Consider the following 22,160-nt stretch of genomic DNA (forward strand, 5'->3'; position numbering starts at 1 on the left):
TGAGAAAATTGTGGTAAAAAAAACAACAAACTAGGATCATTATTTTTTTTAGATGACTTTTGTTTTATTTTCAATATTATCTTAGTTAATAGTCTTTAGGTATAGAGTCTGTCAATAACAGGTCATGGTGGAATTTAACTTTTGCAAACCAACAAGTAGTGTTCAGGAACCTATTTTTAATATTTATATTGATGAACTGAGGATGCTGTTAGATGCTTCTAGTTCATCCTAACCCTAAAGAGCTCAAATTCTCAGACACAGCTGTTAACGGCATAAGCCCCAGATCCTGTCCGACCTCAAATGTTTGCTGCTATCGTGTGTCATCTGCACTGTTACATAAGGGGTTGGCAGGCAGAGAAAAAAAAAATACAACAAATCAGGCCTCTCCAATTCTGTTCCTTGAGTGAGTGTGTAACCTCAATTAATCTTTTTTCCATCCGTGGATCAGTAGGAGAGCACATCTTGCAGTTGAGTTTCATAGTACATGACAATATTTATAAGCCCGGTGTGAAAAAAAGAAATGATCTAAGCTACAGTACTACTGATGTGCAGTTGTACTGTACAGTGGGTGGGTAGAGATCACGTTTCAGCTTCATTCTTCACATTTTGTACTTGTCCTAACTTTTCCCTCCTTTACAGCTCCACGTATAGAGCGGGCTGATGACAGGCCCGCCGCTTGGACTCATTACAGCACCGCTGTCAGCGAAGAGACGGCTGTAATTTATTACCTCTGAACGCAGCGCTGACACATCTAAGAGGGGAAAAGCTGAGTTCTTCTCATTTCATTTATAGATGTTTTTTTCACGAGGACTGCAAGTGACTCATATTTTTAAAGACTGCTATTATTATAAAACTTGAGAAAACTGCAGGGAAATATAAAGTGCAACTTTTCAGAGAGCATGGCGATGTTCACACGGCCACCTCAAATATGTGTGTGATTATGTTATGTAAGTGACCAGACCCAGTCTGTGTGTCCTTCCTAACGTTCCCTTAATCCACATAATTGCTATGGTAACCACCATGCATAAATCTGATGTACACAAACAAAAATGGAGGGTGGTGAACGGACTTTGCTACGCTTGTAAATTGTGGGAGTCGCATGTACATTTTCTAGACGTTACTAGAACCAGACGCGGAGAACGCGCTTCTCTGTGCTACTTTATTTCCGGCTGTCGTCTCCACCGGGGATGCATGTTCCAGGCTGATTAGCTGTTAGTTAACGAACAACCGAGGTCAGTAAGGAATTCCCTGGTCACTTCTGGCTCTCTGGCACATGTAGTCCCTGTTGGTTCTGAAATCCTATGTGAGCAACCAGACTTTTCAGACAGATACACATCTGTGCAAATATGAGTGGGATTGCATTTGAAACCATCTACGTTTGTGGATTGAATCAGATTTGGATGTTATGGGATTTTTGGCTGGAAAGACTGTCTGTAGAGCATTCATATGCTAAAAATCAGATAAGCAAAATAACAAATCAGTTTTGTTTTTGTTATTTAAATAGAAAAGAAAAAGGCATTGAGCAAACTGAAGTGATAATCAGCCCATCCAACAACCCTGCATGTATACATAATGTGGTGCGACAGATGGCTGCTATCCAGAACCATCTGTCATTGGGGTACCCGTGTTTGGAAAAGGGCCCAGCTTCCAAAATAAAGAAACCATAATAATTCTTGACGGGTGAGTGTAGGAACCATAAATCTTTCGCCATCCATGGACTAGGTTCAACCCACGATACCACGGAGCCTGCGAGTAAATTAAACTCTAGCTGAAACCAGTCAAAATGAAAGGAAGCACAACTTTTCCACGAAGAAATGCCTTTACTACTGCCCTTTTCCTTTCTTCTACTGAATAATTACTCTCTAAGTCCGATACAAAGAAACTGCTATATAATTTAATAATCTTGTAAATAAAGATACATATTAAACTGTGGCTTCTATCCCAGCTCTGAGCCTAATACCTTTACCTGCTTTATTTTAAAACAGGCTAAAAATGGGAGCGTGGTAGGAGTGGGAGGTCGGAGTAGTAGCCTACGGCACCTGCTGCAGAGCTCACTTTTATAGATGAGGACGTTACATCCATCAGAATCACCTGAAGTGAACAGCATAGTGAGGGACAACCGGGGGAGTGTCAGCTTAAGCTGTTGGTGTCAGTTACAGTAAATTCCAAGGGCGGAGCTTTCTGATCTAGAGAGGACAGGGGGGTCTGTTACAACCAAAAACGTAATAACGGCCAATAATGTAATAATTTTGGCCATTTCAAATGTAATAAAGCCAATAGTGTAATAATGTGTCAATAATGTAATAAAACTTTTGAGTCAATAACGTAATAACCTTTTGCCGATAATGTAATAATTGAGTTAATACCAGGCCAATAACGTAATAACCAGCCAATAATGTAATGCCTTATTACATTATCGGCAAAAAGTTATTACGTTATTGGCTCAAAAGTTTTATTACATTATTTGCACATTATTACACTATTGGCTTTATTACATTTGAAATGGCCAAAATGATTACGTTATTGGCCGTTATTACGTTTTTGGTTGTAACAGGGTCTGAATGGTTGTTTCAGTGAGAAGGACGAGAACCATCCATCCATCCATCCATCCATCCATCCATCCATCCATCCATCCATCCATCCATCCATCCATCCATCCATCCATCCATCCATCCATCCATCCATCCATCCATCCATCCATCCATCCATTTTCTTCCACTTATCCGTTCCCGGGTCGCGGGGACAGCAATCTCAACAGGGATGCCCAGACTTCCTTCACCCCAGACACTTCCTCCAGCTCTTCCGGGGGGAGTCCGAGGCGTTCCCAGGCCAACCGAGAGACATAGTCTCTCCAGCGTGTCCTGGGTCTTCCCCGGGGTCTCCTCCCGGTGGGACGTGCCTGGAAAACCTCCCTAGGGAGAAGGGACATGCCTGGAACACTTCCCTAGGGAGGATCCAGGAGGATCCAGTACAGATGTCCAAGCCACCTCAGCTGACTCCTCTCAATGTGAAGGAGCAGCGGCTCTACTCCGAGCTTCTCCCGGGTGACCGAACTCCTCCCCCAATCTCTAAGGGAGCGTCCAGCCACCCTGCGGAGGAAACTCATCTCGGCCGCTTGTATCTGCAATCTTGTCCTTTTGGTCATTACCCAAAGTTCGTGACCATAGGTGAGGGTAGGGGCGTAGATTGACCTGTAAATAGAGAGCTTCGCCTTTCTTCACCACGACGGTCCGTTACACCGACCGCATAACTACGGACGCTGCACCAATACATTTGTCAATCTCAAGCTCCGTCTTACCCTCACTCATGAACAAGAGGCAGGACTTCTCCACCCACCCGGAGAAGGCACGCCACCCTTTCTCGGTGGAGAACCATGGCCTCGGTTTTAAAGGTGCTGATTCTCATCCCCGCCGCTTTGCACTCGGCTTCAAACCGCCCCGGCACATGCTGAAGGTCCCGGTTTGATGAAGCCCAACATGCACTGGGAACAAGTCTGACTTACTGCCGGCAATGCGAACCAAACTCCTGCTCCGATCACACAAAGACCGAACAGCCCTTAACAGAGGGCCCCGGACCCCATACTCACTGAGCAACCACCACAGAATGGCACGAGGGACACGGTCAAATGCCTCCGTACTGCTGTTCGGCTCATAAGCACAAACAACAGTGAGAGATCTTTCCCGACCTGAAAGTGCAAGGAAGTGACCCTCTTGTTCACCCGAGTAAACTCCAACACATGGCGGCTGAGCTGGGGGTTATAAACAAGCCCACATCAGCTCGCTGCTTCTCACCCTGGGAACTCCAGAGTAGTGGAGGGTCCAGCTCTCAAGGAGCTGGTTCCAGAGCCCAAGCTGTGTGTGGAGGTGAGCCCGACTATCTCTAGCTGGTAACTCTCAACCTCCCGCACAAGCTCCGACTCCTAATCGCAGTATCAAGAGTGAGGGCCAGCTGTCTCTGCTTAGAGGGTGTTGCATTTCTTTTTTTCCCCAGAAAAAGAAAAAGTTAATTATAAGTGAAATGGAAACTTTCTAACCTGGCCAGCCATTGTCATTCTTTTCCTGTTTGCCTCAGTGTACATTTCACTTTGATTTCCAGGGTGAAGTGCCAACATAAAAACCGTCTCTTTTCACCACTGAATGGGCATTAGACCCATCAGAGAATCCAAGCAGTTGATACAGTTGTCAACAAAAGTCATCCAATAAGGCCTGAAGTGGAGTACGGACATTGGTGAATGCAGCAAAAATGTGTTTATCCAAGACGTTATTAGAAATCCTGCAGCCATCTAGGTTTACCTCGTATAAGCAGTACTCGAGTTGAGGGGGGATGAGGGGGGATGGCATCCCCCTTGAAATAAAAACGGCCAAAATCATCCCCCTTGTAAAACTGCCATCCCCCCTTTCCATCCCTTATGTCATTTCACCAATGAATGTGGTTTTACTGCTATTTCAACATTTAGAGTCATCACCAGAAAAATAACTTATTTGACCATTTTTTCCTGTTTCAAGTATATTCACTTTAAATAAGTAGGAAAATCTGCCACTGGGACAAGATTTTATCTTCTTATTACAAGCAAAAAAAAAAACTTGTTCCACTGGTAGATTTTTCTACTTATTTCAAGTGAAAATCTACTTGAAACAGGTGAAAATTGTTGTTTTTTCCAGTGATGAGTCTTGTTTTAAGTATAATGAGATTTTTTTTACTAAAATGAGACATTTTAACTAGAAATAAGACAAATATTCTTGTTACGATTTTGAGTTTTTGCAGTGATCCATTTTACTTATCCTGTGAAGGACAGAATCATATTGATAAGTTCAGAAAACTGTTTTTTATTGTTGTGTTTTGATGTATTTGATGTAAGCCCAGTGGATATTTAAAGCTTACAGAAGGCTGCATTTAACTGCTGCTATGTCATTCCTGCAGTATTTTTGCAGGTGTTTTGGTCAGTGCTATTATTTGTAATATATTATATTATTTGTAATCAGCACAAATTATCTGTCCCCATATGATAAATTCCACCATCCCCCCTGAATTCTTTTTACAACTCGAGTACTGCGTATAAGTCATGTACTCTGATTGGTACAGTACCTCCTATAAGGTTAACAAACCCATGTCACAAGAGAGAATTTTTACAAAGTAAATGCACACAGCTGGCCGTACTAGATACGTACTGAGTGGCTGCCTCTTAGTAAAGTTTATTTTCTATAGTTTACCGTGATTACAAAGAAGAAATTATGTGTTTGGACCATGAAGTAGCATAAAAAAAAGTGGTTCAACCTCTGTTTGAAATCTCATTAGGATCATTTCACAACTGATGAAATGAAATAAGTTCTGCTCTACAAGTGAATAAAGTGCTTGAAAATAAATATTTCAAGTCTAGAGGGTCATTGGAGAATATTAAAGGACCTTTTCTATTTTGTAACTCTTTTTGTAATAATCATGTACAGTATGTACTGTAGGTCTACTGACGTTACTGAACATGGTTGAATGTGCCGTCCTTTCCTAAAAAGTGACAGCTGCCTTGAAAAGTCTGTCATCAAGGAAACCGACAGTGATTTGAAATTTTTCTAACACACCACATCATATAAATGAAGCCAAAACATAAGTTGACATTTACAACTTTCATTAGCCACTGATCCAAGCCTAAACTTAACTTGTGATAGTGAGAAGCAAAGGAAGATAAACTAGGACCAAAATAACCACGATGATAAAAAGACGTGGGGCTGAAAGGGTTTCTGACTCACCGAATGGTTGCCAGTAAATTGCACTAGAGTCGGGCTCTGTTTTGACTTCCTGGATTTGGGGATTGGGTCAGTGGGAGCACTCTGGCATGTCTGTGAGGTCACTCTGCTGGCCGTGTCCTCTCCCACGCTGCCTGAACTGCTGCCACCGCTTGACGGGATGTTCTCGTTGTTGATGTCTGCCCTGAGGGACGCAGCCCTGTGCTCAGAGAAAAAGCAAGAAGTTGATCAAATTAGACACCTGCTGTGCACATGAGTCTTCCAGTTTTCTTTGGTGTGTCTTTCTCCGCTTGACACTGGATGAAATGCTCCTAAGAAACTGAATGCCAAGGTTACATTGATGCCTTACTTATACCTCCTCAGGCAGACGATGTGCTGTTTAGCTTTGATCCTAATTCTATTTATGGTCCACGCTCTTATTGAAATTTGATGTTGTCCCTTGACACTCGTCTAATCCACATGTCACATCCCTCAGACTCCGTCAGGAAGGATTAACTTCTTACTAGGACGACTCCAGTTGTTTTGACTGCGTTGCGTCTCAGTGGACGAGGTTGCCGCAAAGACAAAAAACTTTATGAATGACTCCTGCAGGCAAACACTACTTGAAATTATTACCGCAGAGCGCCTGGGATCAGGACTCTTAAATGAATGGAACTATTGCGCAGTATGTGAATTATTTGCTTGTTTCTGTCCATAAGTGACTGATAAAAGATTTGGCAAGAAAAACTGAGCTGCAAACGTCTACCAGAGGTCACACATAAGATTACAGAGTCAACTCCCCAATATGTAGTTGTCATTTATAGAACATAAAAAGTGAAATTCTCATTTAAAGCAACAATATTTATGCAGTGCTTGGGCAAAAACAAAGTCACTTTCTATTTTTGACTTTTCATGTGTTCAAAATGTGTATAAAGGACTGTTTCTGTGAAATAGGAACCTATTAGAAGCATAGTGCATGAACTCTTCTTCATTTTGCATCCTGGGACAGTATTTGTGATATTGGTAAATTTGTACAGAATTATAACAAGGTGGGTGTAACTAGACAGAGATGCCTGTACTTACAATCCTTTTAACACAGTTTTGCACATATACAAAGTTAAAATGACCCTGGATTAGACATAGGGACCCTAGCCATACTATCACTGTGGGATTACAAGTGGGATTACATTTTGGAGTCTTGTTAGAGGCTTAAAATATAAAATGAATAGTGATATAGCTGCTCCCTGCACTGACATTACATTGGGAGACTGGAATATTCCTTTAACAAATGTCCAACGCATCACTAAAACCTGGATGGATGATGGCGAACCATCACGTGTAAGGAAAGAAATGAGCTTGGAAAATAGATCTAGAAAGAACAGGATGAGGGATCACATACATTTTGGGTGAAATCCAAAGTAAAAATAAGAATAAGAGTGTTTCCACACTCACTGTCCACACATTAACTTCTGCTTATCCAAGGTCAGGTTGTGGGGGAAGCAGCCAAAGCAGAGAAGCCCAGGGCTCCCTTTCCCCGGGCTCCTCCTCTAGCTCCTCCGGGGGAAAACGGGAGGCGTTCCCATGCCAGTCAAGAGAAAAAATATCTCCAACTTGTCCTGGGTCTTCTCCCGGAGTCTCCTCCTGGTTGGACATGCCCCAGGCTTCCAGAGGGTAACCTCACCAAACTCATGAGATATGGAAAAAGGTCATGTGATCTGATGAATCTAGATTCACCCTCTCCTGAAGTGATGGGTTTATAAGGATAAGGGAATATTTGGGATGTGCTGGAGAAGATTTAATGGAATGTTCCAACTCAATCATCAATAATCCGAGATTTGCATTACGGTAATTATTTGGTCGAAAAAATCTAGACCGAAATAAGCATTGTAACATTGTTTAAGCTTACGGAAATCCTGTCACAGTTAATGCGTGCAGAAACCAAAGTTAAAAGTCCGACAAAATATTAGCGGGATTTTTTATTTAAAAAAGAAAAAAGTTTGTTCATTTGTTTCACATTTGGTTATCTTATTTAATTACAAAGTATAATAGCAAACCTTTTTTTATGTATTAAAATTTCTATTTATAAAGTAGTCTTCCAATAAATATCCTCTGAAATATGAAATCTATTTATTATTATATTATTATTTATTATTAATTGTTTAATGACTGTTTATTTGTATTCTTTTTTGTTTTGTGAAATTGTTTTTTTTTTTTGTGCTCGAAATAAAGATTTTAATCAATCAATCAATTATATTATCTGTATCTCAAACAAAGAAGCTTGGAACACCACAATTATATGAAAAAATGTAAATAGTTTTATACCGAAATAATTACTTTTTTGTAATGGGAATACGATTGTATGATTGTTTTTGCTAGACTTCAGTCTCAGAAGTAAACACACGTCAACCCCAGTGACCCCCAGCTGGGAGCCGCATGACAGGGCTCAGTACCTGCTTCTCTCCCTGTGTCTCAGGCCCTCCTCCTGCTGCTCCCTCTGGAGCCGACGTCTCTGTCGTGCAGTGACCCTTGGACTTGAAGGACATGTGGTCAACTCCCAGTTCCCCGAATGCTGATCTGCTAAAGGGTTTGCGTCAAAGAGGTGCCGTTCCACCGCTGAGCGTATGGTCTGGTCCAGAAAACTACAGGCAGCACGAGAGAAAATGAACAGATTAGGGAGTTTACAATCATGTGTTCCACGATTTTATTCAAACTGTAATTCTTCATTAAAAACACTGTACGTTCACATATTACAAGAAGGATTGGTGCTTTGCAGTGTTTGTTACTGTACAAAAGCCCACGTACTTAATTGCATGTGGTCTGCAGCGGACAGGATGGAGGTGGTTGCTGGAAAGAAAACAAGAGAGGGGGGGTTAATGCTACAGAAACAAGTGGTCACAACAGGTCACTGAGCAACGCTGAAAATCCCCTGGGGCTCAGGTTCCAGACCTTGATCAAGGCATCTACTTGCAAGGGTGAGTGTTAACCTCAGCTGTGATCAGAGTTTAAGTGGGTCCTGTGAAAGTAAAGTGGCTAGCTTCCATGGAGACAAGAGCAACCACCAACTGTTTATGGTCAAGGAGCATCATACTGGTCAGTGACATCATCCGTCATCTCTCATCTTCTCAAAATACTTTTTAAAAGTTCAACACCACAACAGTTATTTGGAAATGAAAGAGCTTGGGGTTTTTTGTTTTACCCTCCATTTAAAGGGAACTTCACATCAAAGACCTTTAGGATTTTTCATGTATGACCTCATGACTACAATTTCCCCAAAACAACATCAGCCATTTAAAAAGTAAAACAATACAAATACTAGAAAAGTAAAGCACCAGACAGAAAAGTGAAAGTAGCTCCAGAGGCCGCACACACGGATGGAGGTTTCACTTCTGCACGATATTATCCTGTGAGGAGCAGAAATCACAAATGAGCTCACAACTGTGCGAAACAGCTGTTCACAGCTGTATAGGCTACCAGGAGGCTAAACTCTTACTGGGATTTTTAAAAACTTTTATTAAACTATTACATTTAATGATATTTTTGTCCTTTTGTAGAGTGAGTTTGTTCATTAAGTGGATTTAATCAGGTTACATCCTACCACTTGCCTTTATAGTTACTTCCCATTTATACTTTTACATACATACATTTTTTTGTGTTAAGAAACACAGCCACCTAGAGTTTTACACAACCAAGAGCACTTTACACAAAAGGCAATCATAGTTTAAGAAGATGAATATAATGCAATTAAAACAGGGGTATACATCATTTCAGGCCAAGTCATTGTAATTAAAATGGCCTACACTCGTATAATGCTTTTCCGCTGTTCTCTTACTCTGTACTCCCCAAAGCGCCTCACACTGCAGACATTCCCCATTCACACACCGGTTGTTGGCAGAGCTGCCATACAACGACGTTGGCCCGACAACCGGGGCTTCAGTGTCTTGCCCAATTACACTTTAATGGACACAGGAGGAACTAGAACTCTAACCACTGACCTTCAGATTCATGGGAAAACACTCCACCAAATGAGCCACTTTCCATGGACAACTAGAAAAAAATCCTAATCTACTAATTAGGAATGGGTGATATTTTACCGTTCACGATAAACCGTCAAAAAAATTCCTCACAATAAGAATTTGTCATCTCGCGGTAAAAATGATAAATTCCTGTTGATGATGGAAGGAAGGGAGGAAGGAAGGAAGGAAGGAAGGAGGAAGGCAAGAAGGAAGGAGAGAGCAGGAGGAAGGAAGGCAAGAAGGAAGGAGAGAGCAGGAGGAAGGAAGGAAGGAAGGAAGGAAGGGAGGAAGGAAGGAAGGAAGGAAGGAAGGAAGGAAGGAAGGAAGGAAGGAAGGAAGGAAGGAAGGAAGGAAGGAAGGAAGGAAGGAAGGAAGGAAGGAAGGAAAGGGGAGAAGGAAGGGAGAAAACAAGGAAAGAAGGAAGGAAATGAGCCTGAAAGAAAGAAAGAAAGAAATGAGCCAGAAAGAAAGAAAGAAAGAAAGAAAGAAAGAAAGAAAGAAAGAAAGAAAGAAAGAAAGAAAGAAAGAAAGAAAGAAAGAAAGAAAGAAAGAAAGAAAGAAAGAAAGAAAGAAAGAAGGATAAATTCCCATTGATGATGTTTTTGTGTAACAAACATGGCGGATCTGAGAGCGAGATAGATTTATAGTTAAAAAGGTGGAGTTGAATTGGTATTTTTTTTATCGTAATTTTTATCGTTATCGGGATAAATGCCAGAAATTATCGGGATACATTTTTTAGTCCATTTCAATCCAAATAATTACAGTTCATGATGCAGTTTATTCCAAATGAGTAAAAATCAAATATCAAATTGTAGCATATAATCTCTCTGTATGGTAACATATCTCCTTTGTGTGGCCCTGATTTGGACAGGTGATGTTTCTGGGGTGTCCCCTGGGACTCCCGTGTTCACAGCAGGAACTGGCCCTAATGTCTCATAATGCAGGGGAATAGAAAATGAAGTACATGTTTTGGGTGTATTCATTTTGAGTAGAAAAGCTGAAATAAAAGTGTAAAATTGTGTACCAGAACACGGAGGTATATTTTTGTCATGATTTTCTATATCTTTCAAAAGATATAGAAAAGAAGTATAATTATGTAACAATGTTCACGGTATAGTGCTCGTACCTAGTGCTGTTTCTGGAGTACAGGTAGAGCAACAGTTGCTCCACTTGTAAACGTTTTTGAGACTATTTCTTTTCCTTAAAGTGAAGAACTATTAGCCCTCCAGGCCTGGAGGTTAAGTGGCTTTCATGTGACTGACGAAGATCTACTTTCGGCTGGTATCTTGTCCAGTCAGTCTTTCTGTTTTGGTTCCACCATTATTTCCTTTGACATGATAGCTCTGTGAGGTAGTTTCATTATACGTGATGTGTGACACTGAGCTGTAAAGCCATACACAGTTACTGGAAGAGCTGACCCGGATGGGACTTCAAAGTTACTTTGGGTGGTTTTTGCTGATACCAGGGGACGGGAAGTTGCAGGAGCTTCCTAAAAGTAATTAAATATTTTCCTTCAAATTAAACTATAAGTTGCATTCTTACTTGAAATAAATCCCGTGTTGCTTTCATTTCTTAGTTCAGGATGGGGACTGAATCGTTCAGTTGTGTCACAGCAGGAAATGTATTGGCCAACAACCTAAAAATAGAGCTTGCCCTGAATGTGACAGGTTAAAACAACAGAGAACGGTTACAGTACATGGCTCACTCATGTTGATTTAACCCACTTTCTTTAGGCCAACATACGTCAGAAGCATAAACTTATCAAGTCTACTGGAGCCTTCAGGCACCAGGGCCATCATGTCTTAAGCGTGAGAGTTTCTGGAGCCGTCTGGCACCGGTCCCATGCAACGAACCAGGGCAACGGGGACAACGTTGACTAGAACATGTGGAAACAGAAAAAGAACATCATAACTCTGGAAACGTTTATACCACCATGACTCATCTTGCTGTTAGCACTCATATGATTTAAGCCTATGGCTTCGAACCCTTCGGCTCGCAAACATTTACGATAAACACTTGTGTACTTCATCCTCCTTGATTAAAGCTTTAGGATGAACCACTCTCGTGTGTTCTCATAGGAAAAATGGAAGAATTCACAAAAAGGTCAGAAAATATGGAACCTTCACTTCTTTTACTTTTTTCAGATAAGAGAAGAAATTCCTAAAATACTTTCTCCACTTATTTCTCCATGTGTGCTGGAAGTCATTGATATAAAATTCCTACCATTATCACTCTTTTTTTTCTTACAGCATATTTTGAAAACTTTGCATGAAATATTTCTGGGTAATTCTTTTCCTGCTGGTACTTAACTGAGCAGATAAGAACTTAAAGCAACACAGGATTTATTTGTGTAAGAATGCAATTTTACGGTTTCATTTGACCATATTAGTCCAGTCCTCAGGTCTCTGCACTGGCATCCTGTCACCCAGAAAATAGACTTTAAAACAGCTTTGCTTGGGTACAAGTCTCTTCATGGCTCAGTGCCAAAGTGCATCTCTGACATGTTAGAGGCACGTGAACCAACTCAGGGAGGTCAGGGAGCTGTGCATATGGCAAATGAAAAGATTTTATCTGCGCTCTTATTTTTTATTTGCAATCTAGTGAATTAATGTGGCTGTAAAACAGTTTGAACTGCCTTGGGTGTGAATAATAATAAACGTGCCTTTCCTAGAATAAGCCCCTCAGGTGTGTACTGTACTCTAGCTCACCTTCATGCCATCATAAAACGGCCATAAATCATATATATATTCATGAGCGTCTCTGTATTAGGGGCCAGTGGGGGCAGGCCCCTCCAGATATCGCTACGGAGCAATATGCTGCCTCCAAGTCAGTGTAACAGAATCTGTCGTTATCACGGATGTAATTATATGAAGTCTGATTCTCTTACAAAGACAATTCTGTTTTATACATTTGTATATCGCCGGTATTTGTGAGAATGTTGACAGGCTTAGTAAGCTCATTCCTCTCAAAGCACCTGAAAATCAGGCTGGCCCACATCACAGTTGTTTGAGTAGTGAACTGCTGAACTCAGTGCGGCGTGCACATGTCCAAAACGGTTTTGGCTGATCGCTGTGGGGCACAACCACTACGGCCTAATACTGAGACCATCGAATTAAAGTATTGGGATGACTTACGTCAGCATGGAATAGGTAGAAATTATCATATATACTGTATATGGTCCATAAATGTGCTCAAATTTAGACTTTATGTTTGTATGGATCCGTTCATACAACATAATTTACATTTGTTAGATATGACAAAAAATATAATGCAGCACAAGTCTGTTTGGCCCCCATGCTAGAGATGCCACTGTTTATATTACATAAATACACGTAGCCGCTTGTGCCTCCATCAAGCTGTTGAGGAAATAAACAGCCGAGTGGCGCTGCCTGGAAATATCAAAGGGAGAAATGTTTAGTAATTAAATAACTTGTGATTGGTATCACCATGTCGATCAGAGCTCCAGGGGATACGGGACAGGAGACGTCTTGTATTCTGGTAAAGGATCAGACAACAGAGACCAGAGATAACTTTGTTCCAATGACTTCATTTAAACTAAAGATGCGCTGGTGTGAAAGAAGTTTGCTATGAGCTGGGATTGTTGCCCAGTGTGCAACAAGAGCAGCGTGACCCCTCACCTACTGGTCAAGGGGGCGTGAACGGACAGGATGAGTCACTGTAGCAGAAACGAGAATATTTGAAAAGCAGACAGCAAAGTCAAAAAACTTTTATCTAGCGCTTTCTATAACTATAAAATATGCCACAATCTCAAGTTTAATAGCTGATGAGAAACCACTGCTTTGTAGAGTCACAGCCTTTTTATTGTCATAACACAAACGTTTCATTTGAGAGGAAACTTTTGTTAGTCTGTTAAATTTTATAGGTCACGGTGATCCAACCTTTTATCAAATTGGTAAGTGGCCATCAAAATAATCGTTTTTCCATCTCCTAAATAGGTTTAGGAATGATACTTAAATCACTGTCATGACTGGTATGTCACATCGGCCTGCTTTGTTGTGGACGGACTGTGATGCATTGTCTCTTTCTTTCTCCAGTTCATGCTGGGGTCTGGTCAATAATAACCTACCGGTACACAACAGCTCACACCACCCCTGAGAGGTAGAGTTGGTATTGATAAAGTTTGCAAGAAAATTTGCAATAAAAGTGCAGAAACTGTAGAAAAAATAAACATATATATTATCAAACCCTTCAAATAGGTTAAAAACTAACATGCTTTTCACTGAAAAGTTTAAATGAAGTAGGGTTTAAACCCAAAGGTTTGAATTAATTGAATTTTGCCTTGATTGGGTCTGTCTCTCTGATACCAATGAATTATGTCAGTATCGGCCCAAAACTGGAGCAGATGGGTCTCATCTCTATTTTTTGGAGTGCTGCACTTGAGATGAACTTCCATAATCCTTCACTCGGAGAGCAGGGAGAACCACGGAGGCTAACATAAGTCATCCCCAAGAAGCAAAGACTCAAGTAAGCTTTCCATCTTTAACAAAATTGAAATTTCTGCCAGAGTTTTTCTGCTGTTCTTCCTTTTTTCCAAGAACTGTAACTTTCTGGTATTAAAGTGGAGTTAATCATAAGTTAAAACACAAATCATTTTTAAATGATTTTTATTAGAAAAACCAATGGGTGTCACACCAATGCAGCAGAATCTAATTTTAAAATTAACTGAGCCAAAACTGAAATGAAAACCCAACTATAAGGCCAAAAAAAAATCATAAATCACCATTCTTAGCTAAAAAAAACACGTTATATTGGCTGCATGCATGACCGTGAACAGGAAACAGGAATAATGCCGCAGACGAAGGGGGAGACAAGAGCGTCAGTACTCCACTGGATCTTCATGGATTAAATAGTTGTTTTTTGTTGTATAAAGGTATAAACTGTGAAATACTGTAACACAAAGTACCGATACATCTGTCTGGCTTGTTTGACAGTCCGAAAATAAAATGTTTGAATTCATGTTTATTGCTGCACCAATGGAAAGTCTTAAATGGTATCTGACTACTGACTGTTTTCGTCTCCAGTTTCATGTTGACTAACTGACAGACAGTTAAGTAAGGTCTGTACTGAAATAGTAGGTCTGGCATTTTAATTCTACAATAATACTGTTTCTGTATCAAAAAAGAAAAAGCTGCCAATGCAACTCTTTGTTGGACAAAAACTTAAATACCACTTACTTCGATCCCATCAATATGGGCCTTCTGATGAGCAAAATTGCTTTTCAAATAAAAGTAAGAACAAAATGACAGGCTGTAGTTAGTGTTTGTGTTGGTGTTTTAAAGTCAACCGGTCTTTAAAGCATAAAAAAACTGCAGGAAGCAAGTCCAAAGCTTACCCGGCGAAAGCTTATACCAGTTAAATCCCCCAGTGCTGTGTACCCAAGGACGTCCGCTCAGGTAATCCAGTGTTACACCACAGTCAGATATTAGCCAAAAGCTTCACAGTCTTTGGACAACACACACTCATAGGAAAAGAAAAAAAAAGTTCATCTATGATCTACTTTGACTGGGCTAAGGTTAATCTCCAAAGCAACAGTCTAAGAGTCTGTGTGTGTTAAGGAATGCAAGTAGATTTTAGAGGCGAGAAAAAGCACGTAAGAAACGTAGTACGCCACGGAGTCAGGCGCTTATCAAAGCGATTACAAAATATTTTTGTTAGAAATCATCTCTTAATTATTAATGATTGGATTATCAAGTTGTTTTAAAATCTGCTCTCACGCACGGCAGGAAGCAGCTGAAAATATCACTTTCCTACATGCCTAAGTTTATTTAACAGTGAGTGTTATACTCTTGAAGGTTTAATTGCTCTGAAAGTAACAGTAATGTTATCTTGGGGAAAAAACTTGATCTTTTACTTCCAGTGAGGGCAACATCTCCACCGCCACGGCTTTATGTCAGATGAGAAGCTGCACCAGCTCCCAAAACTCTCTAAGCCCTTACAGTGTTACCTCAGCTGCTTCAGGTGAGGCATGATCACCTTTACAAGGTTTTCTCTGTTCGTTTGTATAAGAACACTAAAAGAAGCAGCTACTCATCGCAGATAAAACTTTTAAGCATGTTTTATTTATTTATTCAAAAAAGCGAGCTGCCTGATTTCTCCCAGCGGACGATCACGACCCAGACCAGAAGGCCAACGCCGCCAGCTGTGTCTGTCCACGAATGCGACGGAGGCAGTTTATTCTTGCGCCGTGTTGAAAAGCGATACGCGTGTATTTCTAGGTGCAACCTTGGCAAATGGTTGGCAGGTGACAAAATGTTACAGTGGAGCACCAGGGGAGTGATTCAGACATGACACGGGGCGCGTTCACCCGCCGCCAATGGAGAGCAGCGCAGGTCTGAAACGGGCCCATGATTCTTCATAGATTATTAATCAAGTGTTCTCAGGCTGCACTTATGCAAAAACAGGATGGTTATTCTGTGCAGACAGGCTACAATTTCGTACTTTTACAACCCCAGTTTGTGTTAAATGTAAATAAACACAGAATGCAGTGATTTGCAAATCTCACAAACCCATATTTTAATCCCAAACGGAGCATAAACAACACATCAGATGTTGAAACTGAGACATTTTGCCATTTCAGTGAAAATATGACATCATTTTGAGTGTGGCGGCAGAGACACATGTCAAAAGATTTGTTTACCATTGTGTAAGGTCCCCTCGTCTTTTAACAACTGTCTGCAAACATCTAGGAAGTCAGGAGACAAGTTGCTGGAGTTTTCGGTTAGGAATGTTGTCCCATTCCTGACTGATGCAGGATTCTCGCTGCTTAACACTCCTCAACCTCAGTTGTGGGGTTTGTTTTTAATTTGCAGCTAATGTTTTCTTTCGCTGAAACAACTGGACTGCAGAGGGGGAAGTTCAACACTTGTTCTTGTAGTAGCTGCAGTATGTGACTTAGCACTGTCGTGCTGAAATACGCAAGGCCTTCTCTGAAAGAAACATTGTTGGGACTGCTTTAAAACCCTTCTGTGCATTTTTTCATTGATGGTCCGCAAACGCAACCCCGTGCCGTCAGAGATGCAGGCTTTTGAAATAAGCACTGATAACAATTGTTGTGTAAATTTTACTATTGTTTTACTATTGTTTCCCCGGAATGTGTGACTGACTGTCTGTGTTTGTATGTATGTATTGTTGTATTGTTTTTATGCTGCCATTTTGGCCAGGTCACTTTTGAAAAAGAGGTTTTAATCTCAATTAGTTTTTTACCTGGTTAGATAAAGGATATATAACAAGCTGGATGATCCCTCTCCTTCGTCTGCAGGACACTGTGTCCTGCAGATCCATCCATCCATCCATCCATCCATTTATCCCAGTGAAGGGCATGAGCTCATATTATACATGAAATGTTTCAGTTTTAACATGTTGTTTATGTTCTACCGAAAATGAAATATCGGTTTCTTTCTGTTTTTATTTACACTTCAATTAACAGTAAGGAGCACAATGGCAAAAATGTATCATATAGTTTGAATTATGCTTTAAATATAGTAAGATATTATTAAAGTTCCAAAAAACGAATTATTTTATTCAGGATTTACTCAAATTGTGTATAACTTCTCCGAGCCCTCAGTTTACAATGCTTTTCTCATAGGACAGAATTACACTACAATCTCTCACATCTTCTCATTATTTTTGTTAGAGAGAGACTCAGATGTTCAACCAGTGATCAAAATGGTCTATTATTTTTATGTTAATCAACAAATCCTGTTTATCGGCACATGGTCTAAGCTGCAGTCTGGTATGTACGGACATTATTCTTCTAACCCAGCGCTGTTCAAAGAGCATACTCATGTGAAACTAAGTGTCTTAACCCAGCTGCATGATTTGATGAGGCGTCTGAAACATGCACCGCGGGCGTCACCACAACAATAACCCAACAGCGTTAAAACCAACTGTTGCATGTGCACCCTGCCCTGTTTCTCTTGATCTGGTGGCTATTGTGTTTTGATGACAATACACAGAGGAAGCACGCGACCACATCCCCCACACGTCCTATTCAAACCAATATGATACCTTCCAATTTTACCAACCATATAAACACACAGACGGGAGCCCTTACCTCATGTAGAAAGGAGATTTTGGCCTGCCTTCATCTTGGGAGCTGAAATATAAAAGCAGACCAACTTAATCAGCCGGAAGAATCTTTACTGTAAAGAGAGATTGCATAAAAAAACACTGATTACATATCTGCACTGCTATGTGAATTTGGGGGCTGAAAACAGGCGGATAAGATGGGCTTTTGTCTGCAGAACAATAGGCATGCAGTGCTACAGATCATCGCCTTTGTGGAACCTGTCTCTGGTAATTATAATGAGCCAGCGCAGATATGGCTGCTGCTGTGGAGCATACGCTGGCAGCAGGCACTAAATGTATGCCAGAAACACATGATGACTAATGCAACAATAGGGGGAACTCAAATTTGGCCCTAAATTCTGAATTTGCCTAATATCTTAATATCTTGGCACTTACAAGGTTTGTGTTTTAGAGGCTTGTGTTTGATATTAGAGGGATATGATGGGATTCAGGCAACAGCACCTACTGTACAACCAGACGTGTGTTGTACGTGTGTTGTTGTTGCTGTACATGTGTTACGCTGCTGATGTGCTGAAACACAAAAGAAAGGAGTTCTTATTGTTGACTGTGACGGGAATATTTGTGAACTTGTGTGTTTTGCTACGGGATGTTCCTCGGAGGGGCTTACAGTAAGAGCCAGTGGTGCTGAGGGGAGGGTGAAGCAGCAACTCCACCAGTTCAAAACAAAGGATTTGGGTTTCACGTCAGGCAGAAATCAAAACAGGCTAAAGGTCAATCAGCTTCAACAGTCGTCTCAAGTGACACAGAAGCGCATAAAAAAGTGCATGTTTTCCTAATTGTTTTAGTTGAAGGTAGCACAGAAATGTCCTACATTTCCAGCCTTTGTGGCTCCCCACCACTCCCCTCCACAAACACACGTACACACATTCTTAACTGGTGTTATATAGTCTGGCAAGCCTATTAAAATAATGTGTGCTGTCACTGCTGCCGTGAATTGCTAAAGCGGAAATCCTGCTTACCCACTTCCTTACTGGGGAACAACAAGAAGCTTTGCTGGCATGCTCATAACAGGCCTGATCCCTCCGGGAAGAAGGGAAAACAGCTAATGACAAGTTTATTTGTTTTGGTTTTTAACACTTTCAAAAGTTTGTTCCCCTGTGGCCTGAAAATTAATGCACGTCAAGATCGAGGCGCAAACAGGTCCGGATATATTTGTGGTCCTTGACCTCTTGCTCTCCCCAAATATTTATTATTCCCAGTGGTCCAGGAGAAACTCCAGAGGATTCCTCAAGTAGCACTTTGCACAAGTATATCCCAATAGCAAATGTTAAGAGTGTTCAGTATATGCAGCAGTTACGTATAATGGATATGCATTGGGATCCAGAAGTAGAGATGTCTTCACGTATCATTTGATAAAGGAATCCATCAAAGCATCAGTTATCAATACATGTTTCTTCCTGTTTAGGGTCTCTAGGGTCTGCTAGACCTTATCCACTTCCAAATATGTCCATGTAAATTAGCAAATATAAGCGTTTCAGAGGGTAGACCCAGTAGACTTCTGGTATTTGTATTTATGAATGTTAAACAATGATCAAAAATGACATAATCTCTTAATCAATCGTCTTTCCATAATAACGTAGGGTGTGTTCTTCATACTCGGTATGTTTCATTACCTCTCGAGTGAGATGGCCCTCTTTGTCCACCAGGAGGTTGACTCACTGGTACACTTTTATTAGAAGGGCAAAGCTACGGGAACTTATCTCTTTGAATGACTTTAAATCCAGACTTAGAGCACGTGAGACAGCCTCCTTAACCTGTAACTGTTTTATCTAATTTATATTTCATTTTACTTTTTTGAAACTGTAAGTTTTTGCTGCCTCTTGGCCAGGACTCCCTTGAAAAGGAGGTTTTTAATTTCAACGGGACATTCCTGGTTAAATAAAGGTTAAATACTTTTTTTTTTTATTTCATTAAATTAAACTCTGTTGGTTCAGATAACTTCAAAATGTGTGAATGCCGCCTCCAACCTTTTGGCGCGCACCAAACAAGAACACCAAGACTCCTTGGAAACTAGGGATGCAGTTCACTTCCACACTTTTTTTCACATTCGTCCTGTTTTGCATTTCAGTCCATCCAATGTTGAAAGTAACGTGTGAATAAAGTGTGAATGCACTATTAAACTCAAGCTGCTTGATTTTCATTGCTTCCTCACTTTAAGATCAGATGAAGACAATATAATGGGTCTTTATGGGTCTAAATGAATGAAACATAATTAAAAAAAAAGACAACCTGCCCCACCACTTTACAGATTCCAGTAATGCTACATCTGAAAGACTTGCTCTAAATACTGTCAGACTTAAAGACAACCACACCGACGGTATCAGCGCAGCAACATTCACAGTCAACCTGCATTCACACCCCACTGACATCCTCCACACTCCCACCTGTTTCAGATGGGCTTCTAAGAAACCCAACAGTTACATCACAAGATTCAGTGAACCACGGCAACTGCACACAAAGGCCTCTATGCATCTCCTCCGTGAAACTATGCAACGCTGAGAGCATAATACGTTCTCAGGGCTTTGCTACGTTACTTTGTGCTGCCCGCGTGGTGAATGGGGTTGGCGTTATACATTTCAGGATCAGGTGGCAAAAAAGAATGAATGCATTTCATTTTCCTTCATAAAGAAGACACAGAATGTTAATATTTCAGTTGTAAGATCATTTTAAGAGCACAGAAGTCAAATAATGGATAGGATAAGGAGCTCTAAAAGCGGCACCAATAAAGATCTGAATCTGAGTGAGCGGCCGCCCTGAGTCACACAGGGTGGGGTCGTTCCAGCGATGTACAACTTTCTCCCACATATGGAAATGTATAATATTTTATGATTCATTTATTCTATAATGACGCTTTAAAGAGACTTCAATCATTTCTCTTGGGGGATTAATAAAATCTTTTTGAATTAAATCGAATATAGTTGAAGTGATACTGTAAGTGACAGAATCAAAGCTATTTAAAAGCAAAACAAATTGAAATAGAAACATCCACCATGAAGTCCACCACAGCCTCGTGAGAGGCATCATCTTTCAGTGTTTGAAAGCTTGATGATGAAACGCTTCTTGATATCATCAAACGCTTTCCTGCATTAAAGATGGATGAGTCTTTTATGTCTTTGGCCTACTACTCATGTCTGCCGGGGAAGTCTGCTGACACAGATTTCTCAGGTCCCCCCGTCACGCTGTATGCAGATCCGCCACCGGATACGACTTGGCAAGGAATGTTTGAGCCAGTAAGCGAATCCACCTGGAGATTTACTGGTACCTTCACAAGGCGAGGAAAGGTTGGACGAATTCATTTTGCCCACGTGTACATCAAGCCTCTGCTCCAGTAAAGGGCAGCATATGGCCGCGCAAAGATAATATGTAACACATCACCCTGGTGACGGAGGACATCAATATTTAAGATGCAATTATTTATTTTCTAATGTGAATTTAATAACTTAGATAATTAAAATTAGTTCTCATGAAAAACATAAGAAAGACTCAAAATTACTGGTAAATATACAGGACTGAAAATTTGAATATTGTGATAAAGTCCTTTATTTTCTGTAATGCAAAAATGTCATACATTCTGGATTCATTACAAATCAACTGAAATATAGCAAGCCTTTTATTATTTTAATATTGCTGATCATGGCTTACAGCTTAAGAAAACTCAAATATCCTATCTCAAAAAATAAGAATATTCTGGGAATCTTAATCTTAAACTGTAAGCCATAATCAGCAATTTTAAAATAATAAAAGCCTTGCAATATTTCAGTTGATTTGTAATGAATCCAGAATGTATGGCATTTTTGTTTTTTTAATTGCATTACAGAAAATAAAGAACTTTATCACAATATTCTAATTTTCTGAGACAGTCCTGTATAATATCAAGAAAACAACTAGAGATTATTACGTGTCACCGTGTGCCCTTATTCTGTAACATGTTAATGGATCTGGTGCTGTTGCCGTTTTAAACACTGATTAATGGTGCACTAAAGGTCACCGGTGTGTTTAACAACTAGCACCAGGCAAAACTGTGTCAGTTTCCTCTTACATACTTCGGCCACGTATGTATTGCATACCCTCTTTGTGTCACTGTTACGCAGGTTGTAATTTTACAATCAGTGCACTTTTCCTGCAGGTATTTTTGGCTCCGGAGCTGCGTGTTTCTAATTTGCGGTGACTGTCTAGCCAACTTGCACCGCGCCTGTTGCTGCGCTGTTTGTTGTTGCACGCGCTTCCTGTCGGGTCAAGGTAGATGGCTGCTTTGCTTCTTTTGTTTGTTTGGGGTTTTTTCTCTTCATTGTTGCTCGAAGGAAAATGCAGGGTCATTAAA

The 22,160-nt window shown here is 40.6% G+C and overlaps 1 protein-coding gene across 5 annotated transcripts in view; it reads right to left on the reverse strand.

Annotated features, from left to right (window-relative positions):
• fam13a (family with sequence similarity 13 member A) overlaps window positions 1–22,160 on the reverse strand; it is a 61,776-nt gene that overhangs the window by 16,232 nt on the left and 23,384 nt on the right. For all 5 annotated transcript variants that reach the window (XM_061718015.1, XM_061718008.1, XM_061718028.1 and 2 more), the window contains exons 9-12: window positions 17,805–17,846; window positions 8,520–8,561; window positions 8,168–8,356; window positions 5,742–5,937 (exon numbers count right to left, since the gene is read on the reverse strand). In XM_061718015.1, coding sequence (XP_061573999.1) covers window positions 5,742–5,937; window positions 8,168–8,356; window positions 8,520–8,561; window positions 17,805–17,846 — 469 coding nt within the window. The remainder of the gene's footprint in view (window positions 1–5,741; window positions 5,938–8,167; window positions 8,357–8,519; window positions 8,562–17,804; window positions 17,847–22,160) is intronic.

Source organism: Cololabis saira, chromosome 1 (assembly GCF_033807715.1).
Source record: "Cololabis saira isolate AMF1-May2022 chromosome 1, fColSai1.1, whole genome shotgun sequence".
Classification (NCBI taxonomy): Eukaryota; Metazoa; Chordata; class Actinopteri; order Beloniformes; family Belonidae; genus Cololabis; species Cololabis saira.